The 25329-nt window shown below is 42.0% G+C and overlaps 1 protein-coding gene across 1 annotated transcript in view; it reads right to left on the reverse strand.

Annotated features, from left to right (window-relative positions):
- The window catches only part of gabbr2 (gamma-aminobutyric acid (GABA) B receptor, 2), a 971826-nt gene that overhangs the window by 158494 nt on the left and 788003 nt on the right, over positions 1-25329 (reverse strand). The window contains 2 exon segments of the mRNA XM_068004534.1: positions 5802-5909; positions 14813-14945. Of these exon segments, the coding sequence (XP_067860635.1) occupies positions 5802-5909; positions 14813-14945 (241 nt within the window).

A 25329-nucleotide genomic window follows, 5' to 3' on the forward strand; every position in this document is an offset into this window, starting at 1 on the left:
ACAGGCATTAAGTGTTTCTAGGCGAAGGTAGAGACCTGTTAGAAATAAATAGGCCCACAAAAGGGAGTGCAATCAATCATGAGGTGCTCAATTTGTACTTCTCTACCATACTTTGCCTGAGATCTTTCAGAGGCAAGTACCGACCCAGCGACAATAAAAGAACAGCGATATATGTCAAAGTCAGCATGGTATGTGACTTGGAGAGGAACTTGGAGCTGATGGTCTTCCTACAACCTTGCTGCTCTTGTCCTTCTCAGTGATAGAGGTCACAGGGGAGAGAGGTGCTGTTCAACTAAACTTGGTGAATTGCTGCAGTGCACCCTGTAGATCATATAGACTGCAGCCACAGTGTGCCGGTGATGGAGCTGCTGGATAATGAGCTCAGTGACAGTGGTACAGATCAAGTGAACTGCCCTGTCCTAGATGGTGCTGAGTGTTTTAAGCAGTGTTGCAGCTGCATCCACCCAGGCAAGTGACGAGTGTTTCATCACACTCCTGACTTGAGCCACGTAGATGGTGGAGAGGCTTTCAGGGGTCAGGAGATGAGCCATGCATCACAGAGTATTGAGCCTCCACCCAGCTTTTATAGACAGTGTTCAGATAGCTGGTGTAGTTTAACTTTTGCTCAATGGTGACCCCCAACATTGTTAACTATGGTGCTGCTGAAGGTCAGAGATGATAACTGGACGTTCTCCTGCTTTATCCCATCCCACACCCTCTTCTCCTCCTCAGTCACCATTCTCCACCTCATATCCTTTCCCCCCAACATCACAGCCCTATTTAACTGGAGAAGTCAGAAATAATATAAATTTAAAATTAAATGTGGAGCGAACATTTAAACTTTTAATGATTTCCATGCAAGATTTATTTATAATTTAAAAGTAGAGAGGCCATTAAAAATAAAACTTAGCAGGAAATAATTCCTGCAGAACCAGGAACCTGGGCAGAAGTGGTAGTAGGGTCCAGGAGCAGTGCAAGGGTGGCTGAGAGTAGCGCGCACTTTGGGCCTGGTGTAAAGTGTCAGGCAAGTGGGGAGGCGGAGTTGGCAGCACTGGAAGGCCCTGCGGTGGGGATGGAAGCACAATTTTTTGAAAGGGCTGGCAAGGCAGAAAGAACAGGGCTCAACATTATTTGAAAAACCAGTGGGGGAGAAATAGGAACTGGGCTAGGCTGGCTGACAGGGTGGAACCTGGAGCAGGGTACAGAAGAAAAGGGGGTGGGAAAAGAGGACTGGAACACATATTTAACTTAATATTAAATTAGCACTGTAAAATTAACTTACCTGACTTGGAAAACAGGAAAAACCAGTTAAAAAAGCAAAATAATGAGCAGACCTGGGCAACTTGTGCCACAGTGCCACCACTGGTGGAAGGACATAATGGCAGGCATTACAGTATTACCTATTAAAAACAACAGAAGAGTCATTACTCTTATTGATGTTACTTCTTAGGTCTTGCCAAGTGTGACAAGTACCAAATATCCCACAAGCATGTCTAAATTTTTTTTATTATTCGTTCATGGGATGTGGGCGCCGCTGGCAAGGCCAGCATTTATTGCCCATCTCTATTTACCCTTGAGAAGGTGGTGGTGAGCCGCCTTCTTTAACCGCTGCAGTCCCTGTGGTGAAGGTTCTCCCACAGTGCTGTTAGGTAGGGAGTTCCAGGATTTTGACCCAGCAACGATGAAGGAACAGCGATATATTTCCAAGTCGGGATGGTGTGTGACTTGGAGGGGAACGTGCAGGTGGCTTTGTTCCCATGTGCCTACTGTTCTTGTCCTTCTAGGTGGTAGAGGTCGCGGGGTTGGGAGGTGCTGTCGAAGAAGCCTTGGCGAGTTGCTGCAGTGCATCTTGTAGATGGTACACACTGCAGCCACTGTGCGCCAGTGGTGCAGGGAGTGAATGTTTAGGGTGGTTAATGGGGTGCCAATCAAGCGGGCTGCTTTGTCTTGGATGGTGTTGATCTTCTTGAGTGTTGTTGGAGCTGCACTCATCCAGGCAAGTGGAGAGTATTCTATCCATTCCAAATTGTGACCACAGGAAATAGGCATGGCAAACATCAAAGCCCTGATATTTACGTGGAGGTGGGGAGTGAACGGGAGAGCATGTGTGCGGCCGGAAAACCAGGAAATTCCAGGAACGTGGAGGTCCTGCCAAATGAAACGGCAGGATCTCATTAGCATTATTTTTACTCCGTTTCCCACCCGGCAGCCGACAGGCTGCTGGCCGGGAAAGCCAGCAGTAGAAGGCCACAGCGGGGACCGCTGGGGACAGAGCCCGGCAATCGGAAAAGATTGGGGCACGGAAAAGGGGGGCTCGGAGCGCATCATTGAGGAGGGAGGGCGGGAGATCACAGCAAAAGATTTGCTTGAGGGGAAGGGGAAACACTCCTGCTCCATCTGGCCCACAAGCAGTGCTTAAAAATCACTTACCTGCTGTATCCGGCATCCCCCTTTAGCTGCCGGGTTTCCATAGCTCTGGTAAATCCTGCCAGCCAGCGTTAAATTTAAATGGCTGCCAAAATCTGAGGAACAGAGCCTCATTAACATATTATAATCACAGACCCGCCTCTCCAGTGCCAATTGCTAGAACGCCGCTAAACCCCCCGTGGTTAAACCGGAAGCAAGTGCGTTCCTGGCGGGTTGGGGTCAGGTTTCACATATTTAGCGATTTAACCCCCGCCCGTCTTGGGAGGGTTAAAATTCCTCCCAACATCTCAAGAATTTTAATATATTATTGATTTTATATATATATATATATATATATGTACATTTTTGAGACAGGTCTGTTGCACTTTTTAAAAAAGTATACAAAACAGAAAGGATGCTATTAATTTCTCATGTGCAGGGAAACTTGCCCAGCAACAGAAAATATCTTCCACTTGACTTCAGGACAGTCAAACAATCTATATTAAAAAAAAATGCCAGTCTGACTTCAAGTTGACTTAATAGGTGTGCATAGCAACTACAACTTGCATTTATACAACGCATTTAACGCAGTAAAGCATCCCAAAGCGTTTCACAGCAGCGATTATCAAACAATCCCCCTTTAACTGCTGGGTTTCCCAATTACTAAAATGGGTTCCAGGGATGAGGGGCTTCCGTTACGTGGAGATATTGGAGAAGCTGGGGTTGTTCTCCTTAGAGCCGAGAAGGTTAAGAGGAGATTTGACAGAGGTGTTCAAAATCATGAAGGATTTAGATAAAGTAAATAAAGAGAAACTGTTCCCATTGGCGGAAGGGTCGAGAACCAGAGGACACAGATTTAAGGTGATCGACAAAAGAACCAAAGGAAACACTTTTTTATGCAGTGAATAGTTATGATCTGGAATGCGCTGCCTGAAAGGGTGGTGGAAGCAGATTTGAAAAGGAATTGGATAAATACTTGAAGGGAAAAAATTTGCAGGGCTACGGGGAAAGAGTGGGGGAATGGGACTAACTGGATTGCTCTTACAAAGAGCTGGCATGGGCTCGATGGGCTGAATGGCCTCCTTCTGTGCTGTAACCACTCTATGATTCTATAAAATTTGACACTGAGCCACATAAGGAGATATTAGGACAGGTGACTAAAAGCTTAGTCAAAGAGGTAGATTTTAAGGAGTATCTTAAAGGAAGAGAGAGAGGTAGAAAAGCAGAGGTTTAGGGAGGGAATACCAGAGGTTAGGGCCAGCCAGCTGAAGGCACGGCCACCAATGGTGATCTTGGAGGATTTTTGGGTTGGAGGAGGTTACAGAAGTAGGGAGGGGCGAGGCCATGGAGGCATTTAAAAAGAAAATGAGAATTTTAAAATCAAGGCATTCCTGTACCGGTAGTTATTGTAGGTCAGCGAGCACAGGGGTGATGGGTGAACGGGACTTAGTGCGAATTAGGATATGGGCAGCAGAGTTTTTGATGAGCTCAAGTTAATGGAGGGTGCAAAGTGGGAGGCTGGCCAGGAGAGCATTGGAATAGTCAAGTCTAGAGGTATCAAAGGCCTGGATGAGAGTTTTAACAGCAGATGTGCTGAGGCAGGGTGGGGTCGGGTGATGTTACGGAGGTGGAAGTAGGCGGTCTTGGTGATGGAGCAGATATGGGGGTCGGAAGCTCATCTCAGGGTTAAATAGGATGCCTCAGACAGTGGGCAGCGAGAGGGATGGAGTTGGTGGCTAGGGAACAGAGTTTATGGCGGTGACCCAAGGCAATGGCTTCGGTCTTCCCAATATGTAGTTGGAGGGAATTTCTGCTCATCAGACAAGCAGTGTAACAAATCAGAGGCAGTGGAGGAGTCAAGGAAGGTGGTGGTGAGGTAGAGCTGGGTGTCGTCAGCATACTTGACTAACTTGATGGAGTCTTTTGATGAGATAACAGAGAGGGTAGATGAAGGCAATGCAGTTGATGTGTTGTATATGGACTTTCAAAAGGCGTTTGATAAAGTGCTGCATAATAGGCTTGTCATCAAGATTGAAGACCAGGGAATAAAAGGGGCAGTAGCAGCATGGATACAGAATTGACTAAGTAACAAGAAGCAGAGAGTAGTGGTGAACGGTTGTTTTTCAGACTAGAGGGAGGTGTACAGTGGTGTTCCCCAGGGGTCAGTACTAGGACCACTGCTTTTCTTGATATATATTAAAGACCTGGACTTGGGTGTACAGGGCACAATTTCCAAATTTGCAGATGACACAAAACTTGGAAGTAGTGAACAATGAGGAGGATAGTGATAGACTTCAAGAGGATATTCATAGGCTGGTGGCAAGGGCAGACACGTGGCAGATGAAATTTAACACAGAAAATTGCTAAGTGATACATTTCGGGAGGAAGAATGAGGAGAGGCAATATAAACTAGAGGGCACAACTCAAAGGGTACAGGAACAGAGAGATCTGGGGGTATGTGTACACAAATCATTGAAAGTGGCAGGGCAGGTTGAGAAAGCAATTAAAAAAGTATACAGGATCCTGGGCTTTATAAATAGAGGCATAGAGTACAAAAGCAAGGAAGTCATGATGAACCTTTATAAAACACTGGTTCGGCCACAACTCGAGTATTGTGTCCAGCTCTCGGTACCGCACTTTAGGAAAGATGTGAAGGCCTTAAAGAGGGTGCAGAAGGGATTTACTAGAATGATTCCAGGGATGAGGGACTTTAGTTACGTGGATAGACTGGAGAAGCTGGGGTTGTTCTCCTTGGAACAGAGAAGATTGGGAGGAGATTTGATCGAGGTATTTAAAATCATGAAGGGTCTAGGCAGAATAGATAGAGAAAAACTGTTTCCATTGGTAGAAGGGTCAAGAACCAGAGGACATAGATTTAAGGTGATCAGCAAAAGAACCAAAGGTGACATGAGGAAAAACTTTTTTACACAGCGAGTGGTTAGGATCTGGAATACACTGCCTGAGGGAGTGGTGGAGGCAGATTCAATCATGGAATTCAAAAGGGAACTGGATAAGTACTTGAAAGGAAAAAATTTGCAGGGCTACAGGGATAGGGCAGAGGAGTGGGACCAGCTGGATTGCTCTTGCATAGAGCTGGCATGGACTCGATGGGCCAAATGGCCTCCTTCCGTGCTGTAACCTTTCTATGATTCTATACATGTGGAACCTGATGTTGTGTTTTCGGGTGATATAGATGAGAAATAGGAGCTATTACATCTTGCAGCCCTAAAGGGACATACTAAGGTTCACAAAGCTGCATAATAACATATTGTGTGCTACATAATGCTCTTCGCTTTATAAAACAGCATATTTTCTGACCTATAGTGAGCAGCACCACAGGAGATCTGCTGGAATGTCATTATTACTGATTGAATTGTTAGTATTTAGTTCCCCACCTTTTTCTTCATTTTCACATTTTTGAATATGGCGTGAACTCTCCATGTTTTTGCAAACATGGCTCCAAATGCTGTTGTGTAGCCGACTGTAAGAATCCAAGTTCTAACCTGAGTGATAGAAAAAAGAGGAATGAAGATAAAGAATATCCTTTAATTGCCCAAAAAACATCCGATGTTTACCATCATAGAACATTATTTACTATTAACTGAAGTATTCTAATTAATTAAAATATTTACATTCAGAAAATCTACCGTATTATAACCTCCACCCAAAATTAAAAACTTGTAATAGTCTTTCTGGGTGTTATTCCCCCAACTTTACACAGGAATCAACAATGATTTAATGTTTTATCCTTACTTAAATTTTTAAATGTATTATTATTTTGCCTTTTTATGTGAATTAAGAAATATGGTTTTGTCCTAATGATTCTTCTTTATAATTAGTCTAGGTTAGGAGTTTTTAGAAAATAGTTTTATTTATGGCACAGACTGAAATGACACCATTGTACAAAATTCCAATCTCCACTATATTAGCAGAGGTATAAAATGATTAAATGCCTCCACTGACATTGTGGAAAACAATTTCAGACCTGTTTGCATGTTAGCATCCCACAACATGAGTTCAGAACCATTACTTTCTCATTATGTTTTTTTAAACAAAGTATTCATCATATTTGTGAGAATCATTTTGTTAATCCTGTGGAATAAAGTGGATTTTCTGTTATGAACTTGACATACTCCATTGATACCACAACACTACTGCTTAAAGTTTATATAATTCTCAGAAGTTGTTTTAAAGCACTGAATTCAATGAGAAAACTCTATTATCCAAGAAACATGTCAGAGAATGAGCGGAAAATCAAAAAAGACAAAATAAATCTAACCCAAAAATGAGACTGATAATCTGGAAAGGCCACAATTTAAAAAAAATATTGCCATTTTCATTGGATGACTCTGGAAAATAGCCTGCACAAAAAACGACATGTGTCATCGAAAAGATCTTCACAACAAACAGGACCTGTCATATAACACTGGCAGAAATTGTAAAATAAGAAACATCTACTGCTGAATCAAAGAAAATTTCAGAAATGTGAAGCACTTTTTCAAATAAAGTACGTATCCTTGTCACGGCCCCATAGCTCTGTGGATAAATGCATTGTGTGGTGTGGTACAAAGTCACACAGACCAGAAAGGTAGCTCATGATACCACATGATATCAGAAGGGGTTAATTCATAATCATGTTGTGCGGGGTCCTTTCGGGAAAAGTGACCATTAAATGATAGAATTCTTCATTAAGATGGAAAGTGAAGTAGTCCAATCCGAAACTAGGGTCCTAAATCTAAACAAAGGAAACTATGAAGGTATGAGGAATGAGTTGGCTATGATAGATTGGGGAGCTTCATTAAAAGGCATGACGGTGGATAGGCAATGGCTAACATTTAAGGAACGAATGCATGAATTGCAACATTCCTTTCTGGCGCAAAAACACAAAAGGAAATGCGGCCCAACCATGGCTAACAAAAGAAATTAAGGATAGTATTAGATCCAAAGAGGAGTCATATAAAGTTGCCAGAAAAAGTAGCAAGCCTGAGGCTTGGGAGCAATTTAGAATTCAGCAAAAAAGGACCAAGAGATTGATTAAGAGGGGAAAAATAGAGTATGAGAATAAACGTGCAAGGAACATAAAAACGGACTGTAAAAGCTTCTACAAGTCTGAAAAATGACCTTACTGTCAGAAATGGGAGAATTTATAATGGAGAACAGGGAAATGGCAGAGCAATTAAACAAATACTTTGGTTCTGTCTTCATGGAAGAGGACACAAATAACTTCCCAGAAATACTAGGGAACCAATAGTCTAGTGAGAAGAAGGAATTAAAGGAAATTAGTATTAGTAAAAAAAATAGTGCTGGAGAAATTAAAGGGACTGAAAGCCAATAAATCCCCAGGACCTGATAATCTGCATCCCAGAATACTAGAAGAGGTAGCCATGGAAATAATGGATACATTAGTTGTCATCTTCCAAAATTCTATAGATTATGGAACAGTTCCTGCAGATTGGAGGGTGGCAAATGTAACCCCACTATTTAAAAAAGGAGGGAGAGAAAACAGGGAACTACAGACCGGTTAGCCTAACATTAGTAGTAGCGAAAATGCTAGAGTCTATTGTAAAGGATGTGATAACAGGACACTCAGAAAATATAACGGGATTAGGCAAAGTCAACATGGATTTATGAAAGGGAAATCATGTTTGACAAACCTACTGGAGTTTTTTGAGGATGTAACTGGTAGAATAGATAAGGGAGAACCAGTGGATGTGGTATATTTGGATCTTCAGAAGGCCTTTGATAAAGTCCCACGTAAGAGGTTAGTGTGCAAAATTAAAGCACATGGGATTGGGTATAATATACTGGCATGGATTGAAAATTGGTTAACAGACAGGATGTGGAGATGCACCGCGGTGATGGACTGGGGTGGACAAATTTAAGCAATCTTACAACACCAGGTTATAGTCCAACAGTTTTATTAGAAAATCACAAGCTTTCGGAGCTTACCTCCTTTGTCACCTGACGAAGGAGGTAAGCTCCGAAAGCTTGTGATTTTCAAATAAAACTGTTGGACTATAACCTGGTGTTGTAAGATTGCTTACATTTAACAGACAGGAAACAGAGGGTAGGAATAAATGGGTCTTTTTCGGGGTGGCAGGCAGTGACTAGTGGGGTACTGCAGGGATCAGTGCTTGAGCCCCAGCTATTCACAATATATATCAATGATTTGGATGAGGGAACCAAATGTAATATTTCCAAGTTTGCTGATGACACAAAACCAGGTGGGATCGTTAGTTGTGAGGAGGATGCAAAGAGGCTTCAAGGCGATTTAGACAAGTTGAGTGAGTGGGCAAATACATGGCAGATGCAGAATAATGTGGATAAATGTGAAGTTATCCACTTTGGAAGGAAAAACAGAAAAGCAGAGTATTACTTAAATGGTGATAGATTGGGAAATGTTGATGTACAAAGGGACTTGGGTGTCCTTGTACACCAGTCACTGAAAGCAAACATACAGGTGCAGCAAGCAGTTAGGAAGGCAAATGGTATGTTGGTCTTCATTGCAAAAGGATTTGAGTACAGGAGCAAGGATGTCTTACTGCAGTTATACAGGGCCTTGGTGAGACCACACCTGGAGTATTGTGTGCAGTTTGGTCTCCTTACCTAAGAAAGGATATACTTGCCATTGAGGGAGTGCAGCGAAGGTTCACCAGACTGATCCCTGGGATGGCATGACTGTCATATGAGGAGAGATTGGGTTGACTCGGCCTGTATTCACTCGAGTTTGGAAGAATGAGAGGTGATCTCATTGAAACATATAAAATTCTGACAGGGCTAGACAGACTGGATGCAGGGAGGATGTTTCCCCTGGCTGGGGGGGGGGTCTAGAACGAGGGGTCATAGTCTCAGGATACGGGGTAGGACATTTAGGACTGAGATAAGGAGAAATTTCTTCACTCAGAGGGTGGTGAACCTGTGGAATTCTCTACCACAGAAGGCTGTGGAGGCCAAGTCACTGAATATATTTAAGAAGGAGCTGGATAGGTTTCTAGACACAAAAGGCTCCTATTTTCTATGTTTCTATGATCTGTTCTGGGTTAGCTGATTTCAGTTGGAGCAGTGATAGGGACAGCATAATTAGCTGTAGTGCCCCTACACAAAAAATGAGGGGACAAAAATCAGGCAGGGTTCCAGAATTCTAATTACTGTTACAGGTGACGTTTACTGGAAAGTGTGTGTGTGTGTGTGTGTGTATACATACGTATGTTAGGTAAGAACTGAAACGGACTCAACTATGATGGCCATACTTTTACCATAAATACCAAAGCCCAGGTTCGCATGTGAAGAAGAATAGTCACTTGGGAGAAGTAGCCGAAGACTACTGGTGCCTGTGGAAACAAAGCCCAAACATGGGTCACAGCCTTGCAGAGCAGAAGGTAAGGGAAGAAAATGGAGGGGTTGGGGGCGAAGATTATCTTCTGACATTCTTTTTAATAAACATGAAATGAGAACTGAGAATGAAAAAGGGTGTTACAATCTTCAGATTTTTAAAGTTCCACTTCTTAAAGCAAACAGTGAATATATGCTTTGGAAATTAATTTACCTTTCACTTTTAAAATAAATATGGGATATCACCCACAGTGTATTTCATGGTTGTCATCAACAACATGCAAATAAGTGTATTTTGATAGTTTTCTCATGAGTAAAATTTCGCTTTTCTCTTGTAGGAGACCAACATTGATGTTTCTCTTGAATGATGTATGGCAGAAATATCCGAACAACATCCTGTTGGGCACATGTGCCACATGAGGCCCTGATGACTCACTTTTCCGCATAAAGCATTGCTGTTTGTTCCATTTTATATCCGGTTGTATTTTTTACGTCACTCGTTTCACTTGTTTGAATTTGGTGGGACTGAGGGCTTTGTAAAGATCAGTTTTCGGTGGTGCTCTCTCATTGGTAGATTTAGGATTAATTTGTCAATTATGGAATAGAACTTTATAAACCAGCAGCTGCAGCAGATTAAAGCAGGTGAACAGGAGCATGAAAAATACAAATAAACGCAAAGCACCAATTTCAAACAGTTAGTTTGTAGCTTAGCTTGGGGAGAAGTGCTTTTAATTACACTGAATCCGTTTTTAATTTAAGTCTGCAACATCGCTTTGGGGAATGCTTTTATGTGTAATTAATTACACAAAATTCTTTTTTAATCATTAAGGATGGTCAGATAAAAGTGATGGTTTGATACAGCCAAAATTCTGCAAAATTACAATGAATATTACATTTTTAATGAGGTCTTTGAGGCTCCATGGTATGCAAATAAATTTACCACAAAGGCAAAAAGTTTTAACACTCCTAATATAGAGCAAGTGGATGCTCTCTGATTGTTTCTCAATTGTTTCTGTGACAGTTTATTAATATGTTCTTGGGATATGGGTGACAGTGGCAAGGCAGCATTTATTACCCATCCCTCATTGCCCTGAGGACATTAAGGGTCAACCTCATGATATGGGACTGGGGTCATGTGTAGGCCAAACCAGGTGAAAGTGGCAGCTTCTCTTGCCTGAAGAATATTAGTGAACCAGTTAGGTTTTTATGATAATCCAACAGCTTTCATGGTCATTTTCTGGCACTCGCCCACAAATGACCAGATATATTAAATTCAATTTACAATGTGCCATTGTGGGATTTGAACTTATGATCTCTGGGTTACTAGTCCAGTGCTATAACCAATAGACCACCAAAACTGTAGAGGGCCGTATACAACTGCAAAGGTTAGTCAGTTTTTCCACAAGTATTGGCTACTTTTGTTTTTATTGGTTTGAGTTATTGTTTTAGGTCATAAATACAACTTTTACTATCAATAAACTAAAAAAAAATCCTGCTTTTTTTGTCATGTCTGGCATGCTGAAATGTATTTGGGAGAGGTTTTATTGAGCCAAGACTTCGAAGAAGGTCCTAACTTATTTCAAATCTGGTTAAAGGTTGGCTTGGCCTGACTGACTAGAATGATTATTTGAAGAATATGGTACCCTAGTTTAAATATTGTTTTGAAGGATGGTCATTTTAAGTTAGGGAATAGAAGTTTTATCTTAACTCTTATCCATTTTAAATTGGTCCATCATAGTGGTGTGTCTTTTATATGAACAATGGCAAAGCATTCCACATATGTCAAACTGAGAAACTGGTTGAACTTCTCTGACTTTTAAGAACTTACAAAGTCTAGATTTAGAAAGAGCAAGTACTATCACCACAAAAGCTTTGATATTTTTACACTGGCATTTTTAATATAATATGCAGATGTTATCAGAAATTAAATGAACTTTAGAAGATCGTCCTGCGATTGATTTCAAATGTCATAATTATTCTTCCATTGGACCCGTGTAGGCCTCAACATCACTGGTAAAAGGGATCAAACTTTGATAAGATGAGTACCCTTTCCTATTTCGACTCAAACATCCTCCTATTTTGACTCAATCAATGCAGTTCATTGTGTTTCTATTCTGTGTTTACTTCATAAAAACCTAAATATGTCAAAAAATGTTTCCTTGGTTATGAAGCAATTCCAAGAGGACCTGCAAAATATGGGCTACTTCATATGCCTACAACAATTTATGATTCTCCTGCTTTGTATCATAAAAGCCAACATGATGAGTTCATTCTTAATTCGAAATAGGAGGATGTTTTCTCTAGAGCTTAAGAAGCTGGATGTGTCAGACAGGTCTCTGTTATACTCAAAACTTCCAGAGGGCCTCACTTCCCATTTCTCCTTTCTTCTGATCTCTCAATACTGCAATTGCAATCCTGTGACTCCACTAATCCTATTCTGATAACACTCACCTTCCCTGGAGGGCTGAAAACTGTTGCTTTATATAAAACACCTACAGCACAATAACAAATATTGATGCTGTGGCCAATTAAAACAATACATCTAAGTACAGTAGCCATTTATCTGAGCCAACCATCATCTACACTGTATTCCTTGAAAGTAATATGACAGGGTAACAAACTTTGCATGTTTTACCAGGAGTCTCACCAGGAGATTGTGATCTCCTTGCCTGCCACACCAGGATTGCATTCTCATGTGTCTTATTTCACTGGAGAGTGACAGAAGGCAAGGTAAACCTACGGCGATGGCTACCTCATCATCGATGGAACAAGTGAAAAGGCTGTATTAAAACTATTTACAGTCCATCATCCTTTGCTCAATTTCAGTAAAGGTATTAAAATATCAGCTAAATACATGCAGCAGAAATTTGATCTGGGATATTTACACCGCCCTGATGTGAGTCACAATTCACTGTAAGTATGATGTTCAAAAGCAGGGATTTTTCACAGCAAACATGGGAGAAAATAACTCAGCACTGATTTTATTATTAAAGTTAATGCAAGCTCACTACAAATTCACAAGTACTAAATTGAATCTGTATTGACAGCCAGACTTTAAAATAGGCATGTCTTTACATCTTAAGAGTTTGGCAAATCTTTTGCTATTTACAAACTCATGAAAATAATGAAGGCACTTTGAGCATGATTTAAACGTGATGAAAATGAGATTTGGCTTTTCTTTGCCTCAAACAAAAAATAGTCATGCACTTTATCAAGAAGACAGTGCCCTCTAAATTCCTCCCTGTTGGGATGGAGAACATTGCAGATGCCCCAACTATAATCTTCCAAAGTTCTTTTGATTCAGGAACAGTTCCTTTAGATTGGAAAATTGCACATGTCACTCTGCTATTTAAGGAAGGTGATAGAGGGAAACCAGGGAATTATAGACCAGTTAGTCTAACATCTGTTGTCGGGAAATTACTAGAGTCTATAATTAAGGATAGAGTGTCTGAACACCTTGAGAATTGAGGGCAAATTATTGAAATGGTTAGGAAATTGGCTGAGCGGCAGGAGACAGAGAGTAGGGATAATGGGCAGGTGTTCAAATTGGTAGGTGGTGACTATGGTCTCCAGATTTGTGTTGGGCCTCAACTATTCACTGTATTTATTAACGACTTAGAAGACAGGATAGAGAGCCGCATATCCAAGTTTGCCGATGACACAAAGATAGGCAGCATTGTAAGCAGTGTAGATGGAAGCATAAAATTACAGAGTGATATTAATAGATAAAATGAATGGGCAAAACTGTGGCAAATGGATTTCAATGTAGACAAGTGTGAGGTCATTCATTATGAACCTAAAAAGAATAGATCAGAGTACTTTCTAAATGGTGAAAAGCTCAAAACGTGGAGGTCCAAAGAGACTTAGGGGTCCATGTACATTGATCATTAAAATGTCATGGACAGGAACAAAAAATAATCAAAAAGGCTAATGGAATGCTGGCCTTTATATCTAGAGAACTAGAATACAAGGGGGTAGAAGTTATGCTACAGCTATACAAAGCCCTGGTTAGACCACACCTGGAGTTCAGTTCTGGGCCATACCTTAGGAAGGATATATTGGCCTTGGAGGGGGTGCAGTGTAGATTTACTAGAATGATACCTGGATTCCAAAGGTTAAATTACAAGGAGAGAATACAGAAACTAGGGTTGTATTCCCTGGAATTTAGAGATTAAGGAGTGATTTGATAGAAGTTTTCAAGATATTAAGGGGAACTGATAGAGTAAATAGAGAGAAACTATTTCCACTGGTTAGGGAGTCTAGGACTAGGGGACATAGCCTAAAAATTAGAGCCAGGGCTTTCAGGAGTGAAGTTAGGAAACACTTCTAAATGCAAAGGGTGGTAGAAGTTTGGAACTCTCTTCCACAAATGGCAGTTGATGCTAGCTCAATTGTTAATTTTAAATCTGAGATTGATAGATTTTTGTTAACCAAAGATATTAAGGGATATGGGGCTATGGTGGGTATATGGAGTTGGGTCACAGATCAGCCATGATCTCATTGAATGGCGGAACAGGCTCGAGGGGCTAAATGGCCTACTCCTCTTCCTATGTTCCTACAAGTCACATATCAATCTGTCACATTCAATTGGCCAACATACACAACATTTCTTCGCCTGTCCAATAACTTTGGTGCTCCTGACACTGAACTCAATACCCACCTTCTTCATCACAGATGGTTGCAGTATCTATAAGATGCATTGTAGCAACTCACCAAGCTCACTTCATCAGCACATCCAAGCTCCACAATATCTACTACCGAGAAGGACAAGAGCAGCATCATCTTGGGAGCACCATCATCTGCAAGTTCCCATTCAAGATAGACACCTTCCTGATTTGGACGTGCCATTCCTCCATTGTCACTTGGCCAATATCCTAGAATTTAATACCTAAGACTATCACCACAAGGAGTGCAGCAGTTCAAGGAGAAGACTCACCATCTCTCAAGGCAACTAACGATGGGCAATAAATGTGGCCTTGCCAGCATCACCCACATCCCAAGAACAAATAAAAAAAAGTACTATTATTGTTCATAGAAATACACATTAATGGAATCCTGCCTGTGCAGTACTTACAGTACATAGAGTCTCAAATGTGTTAGGCATAACAAACGATCCATCAAGGCCAAAAAGGAAGATGGATGCATAAGAGAGCATCCCCCCAAGGATAATAAGGTTGTTCATGTAGGGGCTGGACATCTTTATCAACCTGCAGAAAGGAACAGACATATGGCAACTTTAGTTCTAACAAGGTCATTCTTTGGTTCTTGTAATAATGAGTACTCTTTGTTACATGATTAATGATCATGTATTGTTCATCTCTTTTTAGCAATTCATGAAGAACTTCTTAAATAAATGTGCATAAATGTGATTGAAAGTTATCAGATCTGATTAAGTTTGCTGGTATAATATTTCAGATAGTGCATGCATTTTGGAGATGAAAACAAACATGGAGACTTAGAAGTTTCAGCTTCCAAACCATAGCAAACTGTGAAACAAGAGTAAATGACGATATGTGGCACCATGTCACAACATTTTGGGAAACAAAATCCATTTGACTGGAAAATGATTTAAAAGTAAATCTGCACTTAGGGGATTGAAATCCCTCTTTTCCCAAAAAATGTAAGAATGTTCTGCACTTCCTGAACTGCTAATGGAAATTCTGGATTTTGTAATGTATGAATCATGAGAAAAAGAGCTCATTAGAGGGAACAAGAAGTAAATCAGCCAATCACAGCTCACCTATAATAATGATCCTTTAATGGTTCTTAAACAGCTAACAAATAAACTTGTCTAAATTTTGAAAGTTGCATGGTGTGCAACCGTAGTCGGACGAGGATTGATGCCAGCAGATTTACTCAAAGCGTACTTCCTTGCCAGTTTTCACAGGGCCTTCGTTGGGACAGAATTTCCATCCGTTGCAAACAAGATTACCGACGCCAGAGGTGGCATGGCCAGGGGGAAGGAAATCCTGCCTGTGAACCCACTGGCATGCTGGTGTGCCCAATGAGAAGAGGTGTCCTGGCCTGCCAATTGACACCTCAAGGTCGAGGCCTGGTACTTGGTTTGAACCCCTGAAGATTTTTTTTTAAATAGTATTTTTCAGGCCCCTTATAATGGAGGCTGATGGGCCATGATCCATGTGTTTCTGGAGGAGAACTCATCAATCCCCAGAGTGATAGCCTATCCTGCATTTTGTAACCTCTCCCATTTGGCAGGCGCCTGAGATGTACCTCTATTGGTGCAGGTGCCTGCCCTGACTACACAATGAAGGAACTGCTCTCTGACCCTAGAAAGTCCAATACGGTCAGTGATGTAGGACCCAGCGGGTGCAACCCAGCACTTGCCCGATGTCGTCCCCGTGGATTTCTGGGGCTGCAGTATTTGTAAAAGTGCAGTGGAATTTAAATCCAAAAGCATGACAGAACTAATGACAAGCTAAAGAAATATGGGAACTAAATCTGTTACTTTGCTCTATAATGTGATATTCCTTGTGTACGTGATTATCATAATATATTCTTAAACAACATGCTAACAAAATAAATAGTTAATTATCTCTTTTGAACCAGCTCGCTAGCCAATAGCAATTGTATGACTGTGGCAAATGTTCATGTCATTTGCTAGTAATCTTATTGGCCAACAGTAAACAGGTAACCATTTTGAACAATGGCAGTTCTGAGCACTGTGATTGCTTTTTGGGAACATTGTGATTGAAAATTTTCATCTATTATTGGTTTATGACCACTGTTTGCTGATAACAGCTGAAATTTTAAAAAAACATCAATTTATAAAACACCTTTCATGTCACAGAGCATCCCAGAGTCTTTCACAGCCAATGAATTACTTTTGCAGTGTAGTCACTGTTGTTTTGCAGGCAAACATGACAGTCAATTTGCACACAGCATGATAGGCACCACATAAATGCAAGTTCATTTAAAAAAAAAATACATTTGCACCAGAAACTGATATGAATAAAAGTATTCTGTGGCTATGCTTGGTGTATAAAATGATGCTGATCTATAAATTTAGCGATGCTCAGTTTTTAGGTATCAGCTTTATGCCTTAAACTATAGTTTTGAAACCTGACAATGAATTTTTCAAAGCAAATGCAATCAATAGGGTGAACGATGCAGAATAAATAGTTCAGAGGCTGCTGGACTAAATCTGTCACTGGACAATTAAAGTGGGTTTTTGTGAGAATAGCACATCCAGCAACATTTCAAACATTAACTTAATTGAAATGCAGTGGGGTCCTTCATTTTTATGTAACAGTACTGATTAACTCATTGAAGTTGTTATGGTTTTGGAAAGCAGGAGCTCAGAGTGCCTGGTCACAAAATATAATTGCATTATCCTCCACAATACTCAAAACTGCATCAAATGAAAAATATCAGAAATTAAAATTTTCTGGAGGTGGGAGAGATGACTCCATAACCTCTTAGAAAATAAATCTTCTACCATTAGCATTTGCCTTCCTCTTCAGAAATGTCCACATCCATCATCTCTGATTAGTTGGTTTTAAAGTTGAAGAGTAATCCTCAATTTGATAATTAGTGTGATTATTCATATTTTATTACATTTTTCTTTTGTTTAATTTTTCTCTTGCTCCCCATGGTATCCATTATGTTCCATTTATGGTCAACAGAATGGATCTATCAACTTCTCCTATGGCTGTGATAATGAATGAATATCTTCCCATTCATTCAGCTCAGTAATGTCATTTAGATCTGGAGTAAAATACTCACTTTTCATTTTGGCTGTGGGGCTGTGAAATGCTGCACAAACTCTTCATTAATGACCTTAATATGCTTTCCTCCTATCTTTTGGTTCAGGTTAATTAATCTATTTTTGGAATTGCAGGAATGATCAGAGTAATGCTGGACATGGACAGATAGTCTGTTAGTAATATCTTTCCAGATTCCACTACCTTTTATGAGCAGCCACTGTTTCAATAAATTTATTAAACTAAGGAATTTTGGCCACTTAGTTACTTGCACCAACACTGTTTGAAACCTTATTTCCTAGTATTATTGATCCTCACTTTAATTAGCACAATTTTTACTTTAAAGTTGGATTTTTCAATGTTATTTAATGGCTTGACTCCATCTCCATTGGTAAAAACTGAAGATTAATGTTGGGTGCATGGGTGAAGTACAATATTAATTCAAGGTCACTCACCATCAATAGAAATAAGACTGCTGTCTATTGTATCAAATGCTTCCTCCTTAACCATGTCATTTAATTTTAATGCTGTGTATTGCATTTTTATATTGCTAATTTATTTCTTGATGGTGAGCAATACGTGACTGAGTAGTCCCATTGGCAGCCTTTAACACTAGCAGGATAAGAAAACTGTATTCAGCTGTAACTGCCAAGTTCATACTTATTCATCACGAGAATCATAGAATCCTACAGCATTTGGAGTGCATTTGGCCCATCGTGCACAGCTCTCTAAAAGTGCTATCCACTTAGTACTTTTTAAAAATTCATTCCTGGGATGTGGACATTGCTGGCGAGGCTGGCACTTATTGCTCGTCCCTACTTTCCCCTGAGAAGGTGGTGGTGCACCTTCCTCTTGAGCTGTTGCAGTTTAGCAGATTGATACAACTGAGTGGCTTGCTGGGCCACTTCAGAGGGCAATTAAGAGTCATCCACTTTGGTATGAGGACTGGAGTCACATATAGACCAGACCAAGTAAGGACGGCAAGAGTCCTTCCCTAAAGGACACTATTGAACTGGTTGGGTTTTTACGACAATCCAGATTTTTTTAAAATCGAGTTCAAATTCTTAACATGCCCCACTCTTTCTATGGGCATTCTGCTGGTCTCCTGCTGCACTTATGGTGGTAGATCAGAAGAACCCTCATGGAATTTCAGAGCCAGTTGAAGAATTATGATACTAACAACATTTTCAATTAAACATGCCAGTTGTCTAAAAGTAATGGGAGTCAAAAAATTAGTTAAAAATGGCACTTTTATTGCAGACATAATCTGTCCTAAATTCTGGACTCATAAATGTTATTTTGCATCATTTAGGCTGAATGTGAAAAACTATTGCTGTGGTGTGATGGCCTGATGGCATAGCATGTTTGTGCACTTGCATACTGTGCCACTGAGCAACAGGATACGAGTTCTCAGGCCATCTGGAAGCAATGGAACATGAAAATATAGGCTAGGATCGAAACTACAACAAATACCAATAAGAAGATGCTACACACAAATAGATCAGACATTACTTTTACAACACAGCAGAAACTGCAACTCTAAAGATTACAAATGACAAAGAAAATCATCGAATGTTATAGCACAGGAAGAGGGAATTTGATCCATCACATCTGCATTGGTTCTTTTCTCCATATGTCCAATTCAATGCTTCCCAAAACCTTTAATATTCCCCTTCTTAATGCAACTATCCTATTCCCTTTCAAAGGAATTTAGGGATCAATCTTAAACCATGGCTTTGTGGCAAAGAATTCAACATTCTAACCACCTCTGTGTAAAGAAACATTTTCTAATTTTCCCTTCAATTAGTTTTGTGAATATCTTAAATTTGTGCCATCTTGTTGCTGTCTTGTTGACCAGTGGAAACAATCCATCACTATTTATCTTATTTTATCCATTCCTAATCTTGTAAACCTCTATCAGTGCACTCTTTAACCATCTAAAACATCCCTAACTTCTCAAGGCTCTCTTCAAAACTGTAACCCCTCATCCCTGGTAACAGCCCAGTGAATATATCCTGCAACTTTTCCACTGCCTGTATATCTCTCTACAATGGTCAAAAAACCATGCATAGCACACCTACATTTCCAAAATATGCTGCTGACAGGCAAAGCTCCTTCCTGACTGCACGGGTCATAAAATTACCACTGGTAATCTAACTGCAACCGAAATAAAATCTTGTAAGGTACAACATTATCTCCTCACTTTTGTTTTGTACACCTCTAGATATAAAACTAAGGAATCAATTTGCACTGAAAACATGCCCAAGTCAAACACAAGTGAGGGAACAGTTGGAATTAGGCACAGAAGCCAAGTACATACTCGAGGTGATCAATCTCATCTGCTGCCAGTTCAAATGGGAAATTAACCCCAGAATGTTTACCAGAACTGGATGCAGAAAAATGCCTTCAAAACAGCAAAATCTACAGGATTAAAGGAATAACCGAGGAAGAAATAGAAACCTCCTTCATAGAAACAAAAAACAAAACTAGAAACAAAAAATCTAAACATACAGGACCTAATTTTTGGTCTTTGGAAATGATGAAAGGTGTCTGAACCCATAAACAAACCTTGCCAAAGCTGAAGAGGCAGGGGATGAAGAAGTGACCAGCAAAAATGAAGGGAAAGGCATGAGTCTACAGGGAAATATCAGGGCAGCCCAGCAATCGACCTTTATTTGACAGCTATTGAAGTGGAGTTATGCTGCATGAGGTGGTTGCAAAGAAGTTTACCCTTTGTGCCACACCATGGTGTCATTCCCATAATTCCACATTGCCACATGCCTGGAAGGAGGTAGAGTGAAACTCGAGTTTGCAACTGACTACTTCTGGCACTGGCTGTGCCAGCTCTATGGTGCGAGCCAGCAACAGGTGCATTTACAGCAAGTGAAATCTGGTTTTCTGCTGACTCAGGCCTTCTGAAGCAATTCCCCACTGTCCATTGCAAGGTAGGTACAAGAATGCTTGCAAACATGATTGGTGGCATATTGGAAAGCCAATCAGGCTTTGTTGGCTGATGCCTTAATTTCATGCAGTAACATGTCAAGCATTACATGCTGTGATTCAAGTGCTTCTGAAGAAGCATCCAGCATAACAGTTAGTCAGACATCATACCTTTATGTGCAATTGGGCCAGCTGTCATAACCAAGCTCCTCGTGCACCAAACCTCTGTTAAGGCGAGGTCTGGTCACCCCTATATAAAGATAAGGATGTGCAGATACCAGTGGATCAGCACTGAATACCTTGTGAGCAGCCTAACCTTATTTTTATTTGTTTATGTGATGTGGGCGTCGCTGGCAAGGCCGGCATTTATTGGCCATCACAAATTGCCCTTGAGAAGCTGGTGGTGAGCCGCCTTCTTGAACTGCTGCAGTCCATGTGGTGAAGGTTCTCCCACAGTGCTGTTAGGTAGGGAGTGCCAGGATTTTGACCCAGCGATGATGAAGGAACGGCGATATATTTCCAAGTCGGGATGGTGGGTGGCTTGGAGGGGAACATGCAAGTGGTGTTGTTCCCATGTGCCTGCTGCCGTTGTCCTTCTAGGTGGTAGAGGTCGTGGGTTTGGGAGGTGCTGTCGAAGAAGCCTTGGCGAGTTGCTGCAGTGCATCCTGTGGATGGTACACACTGCAGCCACTGTGTGCTGGTGGTGGAGGGAGTGAATGTTTACGGTGGTGGATGGGGTGCCAATCAAGTGGGCTGCTTTGTCCTGGATGGTGTCGAGCTTCTTGAGTGTTGTTGGAGCTGCACTCATCCAGGCAGGTGGAAAATGTTCCATCACACTCCTGACTTGTGCCTTGTAGATGGTGGAAAGGCTTTGGGGAGTCAGGAGGTGAGTCACTCGCCGCAGAATACCCAGCCTCTGACCTGCTCTTGTAGCCACAGTATATATGTGGCTGGTCCAATTAAGTTTCTGGTCAATGGTGACCCCCAGGATGTTGATGGTGGGGGATTTGGCAATGGTAATGCCATTGAATGCCAAGGTGAGGTGGTTAGACTCTCTCTTGTTGGAGATGGTCATTGCCTGGCACTTGTCTGGCACGAATGTTACTTGCCACTTATCAGCCCAAGCCTGGATGTTGTCCAGATCTTGCAGCATGCAGGCATGGACTGCTTCATTATCTGAGGGGTTGTAAATGGAACTGAACACTGCAATCATCAGCGAACATCCCCATTTCTGACCCTATGATGGAGGGAAGGTCATTGATGAAGCAGTTGAAGATGGTTGGGCCTAGGACACTGCCTTGAGGAACTCCAGCAGCAATGTCCTGGGGCTGAGATGATTGGCCTCCAACAGCCACTACCATCTTCCTTTGTGCTAGCGATGACTCCAACCACTGGAGAGTTATCCCCCTGATTCCCATTGACTTCAATTTTACTAGGGCTCCTTGGTGCCACACTCAGTCAAATGCTGCCTTGATGTCAAGGGCAGCAACTCTCACCTCACCTCTGGAATTTAGCTATTTTGTCCATGTTTGGACCAAAGCTGTAATGAGATCTGGAGCCGAGTGGTCCTGATGGAACCCAAACTGAGCATCGGTGAGCAGGTTATTGGTGAGTAAGTGCCGCTTGATAGCACTGTCGACGACACCTTCCATCACTTTGCTGATGATTGAGAGTAGACTGATGGGGCGGTATTTGGCCGGATTGGATTTGTCCTGCTTTTTGTGGACAGGACATAACTGGGCAATTTTCCACATTGTCGGGTAAATGCCAGTGTTGTAGCTGCACTGCAACAGTTTGGCGAGAGGCCCGTCTAGTTCTGGCGCACAAGTCTTCAGCACTATAGTCGGGATGTTGCCAGGGCCCATAGCCTTTGTTTTATCCAGTGCACTCAGCCGTTTCTTGATATCATGTGGAGTGAATCGAATTGGCTGAAGACTGGCTTCTGTGATGGTGGGGATATCGGGAGGAGGCCGAGATGGATCATCTACTTGGCACTTCTGGCTGAAGATGGTTGCAAATACTTCAGCCTTGTCTTTTGCGCTCACGTGCTGGACTCCGCCATCATTGAGGATGGGGATGTTTACAGAGCCTCCTTCTCCCGTTAGTTGTTTAACTGTCCACCACCATTCACGACTGGATGTGGCAGGACTGCAGAGCTTTGATCTGATCCGTTGGTTGTGGAATCGCTTAGCTCTGTCTATAGCATGTTGCTTCCGCTGTTTAGCACGCATGTAGTCCTGTGTTGTAGCTTCACCCGGTTGGCACCTCATTTTTAGGTTCGCCTGGTGCTGCTCCTGGCATGCTCTTCTACACTCCTCAATGAACCAGGGTTGATCCACTGGCTTGTTGATAATGGTAGAGTGAGGAATATGCCGGGCCATGAGGTTACAGATTGTACTGGAATACAAATCTGCTGCTGCTGATGGCCCACAGCACCTCATGGAAGCCCAGATTTGAGCTGCTAGATCTGTTCTGAATCTATCCCATTTAGCACGGTGGTAGTGCCACACAACACGTTGGATGGTGTCCTCAGAGCAAAGACGGGACTTCGTCTCCACGAGGACTGTACGGTGGTCACTTCTACCAATACTGTCATGGACAGATGCATCTGTGACAGGTAGATTGGTGAGGATGAGGTCAAGTAGGTTTTTCCCTCGTGTTGGTTCGCTCACCACCTGCCGCAGGCCCAGTCTGGCAGCTATGTCCTTCAGGACTCGGTCAGCTCGGTCAGTCGTGGTACTAACCAAGCCACTCTTGATGATGGACATTGAAGTCCCCCACCCAGAGTACATTTTGTGCCCTTGCTACCTCAGTGCTTCCTCCAAGTGGTGCTCAACATGGAGGAGGACTGATTCATCAGCTGAGGGAGGGCGGTAGTTGGTAATCAGCAGGAGTTTTCCTTGCCCATGTTTGACCTGATGTCATGAGATTTCATGGGGTCCGGAGTCAATGTTGAGGACTCCCAGGGCCACTCCCTCCTGACTGTCTATCACTATACCGCCACCTCCGGTGGGTCTGTCCTACCGGTGGGACAGGACATACCGAGGGATGGTGATGGAAGAGTCTGGGACGTTGGCTGAAAGGTATGATTCTGTGAGTATGGCTATGTCAGGCTGTTGCTTGACTAGTCTGTGGGACAGCTCTCCCAATTTTGGCACAAGTCCCCAGATGTCTGTGAGGAGGACTTTGCAGGGTCGACTGGGCTTGGTTTGCCTTTGTCGTGTCCGGTGCCGAGTGGTCTGATGTCAGGTGGTCCGTCCGGTTTTATTCTTATTATGACTTTTCGTAGCGAGATTTTACAACTGAGTGCCGAGCATTATTTTGGTGACCATCCTCCTCTTCTTCCAAGCGCCTCAGATAAAGGGGTTTTCATTGGGAAACAGATTGATGCAGTAATGGTGCCAGGGACAAAAATAAATTATAGACACAAAACCATAGGAGAACCCTGAGTTCAGAAAGAAATTAAGGCTAGAAATGGTCCAAAAATTGCTGAATGAATCTTTTTACTGAGCTGTTAGGCTTTCTACAATATACTGTTCAGTCCCTAGTAATCCTTAATGCCCATTGATATGGGTGATCATTGAAGAAGTGTACGCCCAGTGTGAAGGCTGGAAAATGATGCCAAAGATGTTATTGCATCACATCTGCAAAATTTTCATTGATTTGCAAGCTCAAGCCCATTTGCCCAGCAGAAATGTACATTATTTGCAGAAGGAGTGGAGACCTGGCATTATCGGTCTCTACTTTTTTTTCCATACCATTATGCCACGTAAAAAGGCACACACGATGTAACAGCATGGAAAATTGGCCCTACAATTACATAAAATTACATGAAAAAGTCTTTACACACAAGGCAAATACATTATCAGATTCAAACAATATAAATGCAAGAGTAAGATAGGAAAGAGTTTGAGCTAGCGTATTGTGGGGAATAGACAAACCATTTAAGAGAAATGGGCCTCAAGCACCTACTGCAAACAACAATAAAATTGACAGAAAAAATCCAGACAAAAGCTTACACAACAGATGGAAGCAGAACAAAACAAATGGCTGAAGATAAAATTACAGACGATGCTGGAGATAGGCAGCAGAAGATCTATGAGACAGAAACATTTAAAGATATAACTGAACTGTTAAAATGCTGGCTAGTCCTGAGAAATGACATTTCCCTTGGCTAGCCTTTTTCAAAAAAAATTTGGCTTCTATACTGCAACACTGGAACAAACACTATGGGCTTGATATTGCCAGGGCTGCGGGTTCGCGGTGGGGGGGCTATTGGGAGCGTGGGTAACGCGCCCGGGGAAATCAGTCTGCCCCGCATGCGATTGCAGCCTAATTGGATCCACTTACCTTGTCTTCTGGGTTCCCCGCTGCTGATCTGCGCGTCGGGCGGACTGCGCATGCGCAGTAAGGTCTGTCAGCTGGAGGAGCTCTATTTAAAGGGGTAGTCCTCCACTGACAGATGCTGCACTAATCTGTCACATCACCCCTCACACCCACTCAAACCTCATCCTCATCTTACCTGCACTTACTCACCTCGCCAGTACTCATCCTGCCACTACCACTCAACCCAATCCTCATACAATCTCATGGCTCTATCTCATACTTACCCTCTCATGCATCTCTTTCACGGTCAGCCTCACTCAACCTGCTACTACCTGTGCTGCAGCCACAGGGCATGCATCACATATGTGCAGTGGGAAGCGTAAGGCAAACGTGTCGTGAGCATGAAGGGGATGCACAAGGGTGTTTGAGGGTTTGTCATGGTTTTTACTACTATTTAATTTCTGACCAACTCACATCACATATTATATTGGCACCACTACTGCCACGTCTTTGCGAATCTTGTCTGGTTTGTGCAATAATGCCTTTTCCTGAGGATCACAATGAAGACCCACACCTGATGCCACCCATTGTGTCACTGCAGAGT

This window comes from Heptranchias perlo, chromosome 2 (genome assembly GCF_035084215.1).
Source record: "Heptranchias perlo isolate sHepPer1 chromosome 2, sHepPer1.hap1, whole genome shotgun sequence".
Taxonomy (NCBI): Eukaryota; Metazoa; Chordata; class Chondrichthyes; order Hexanchiformes; family Hexanchidae; genus Heptranchias; species Heptranchias perlo.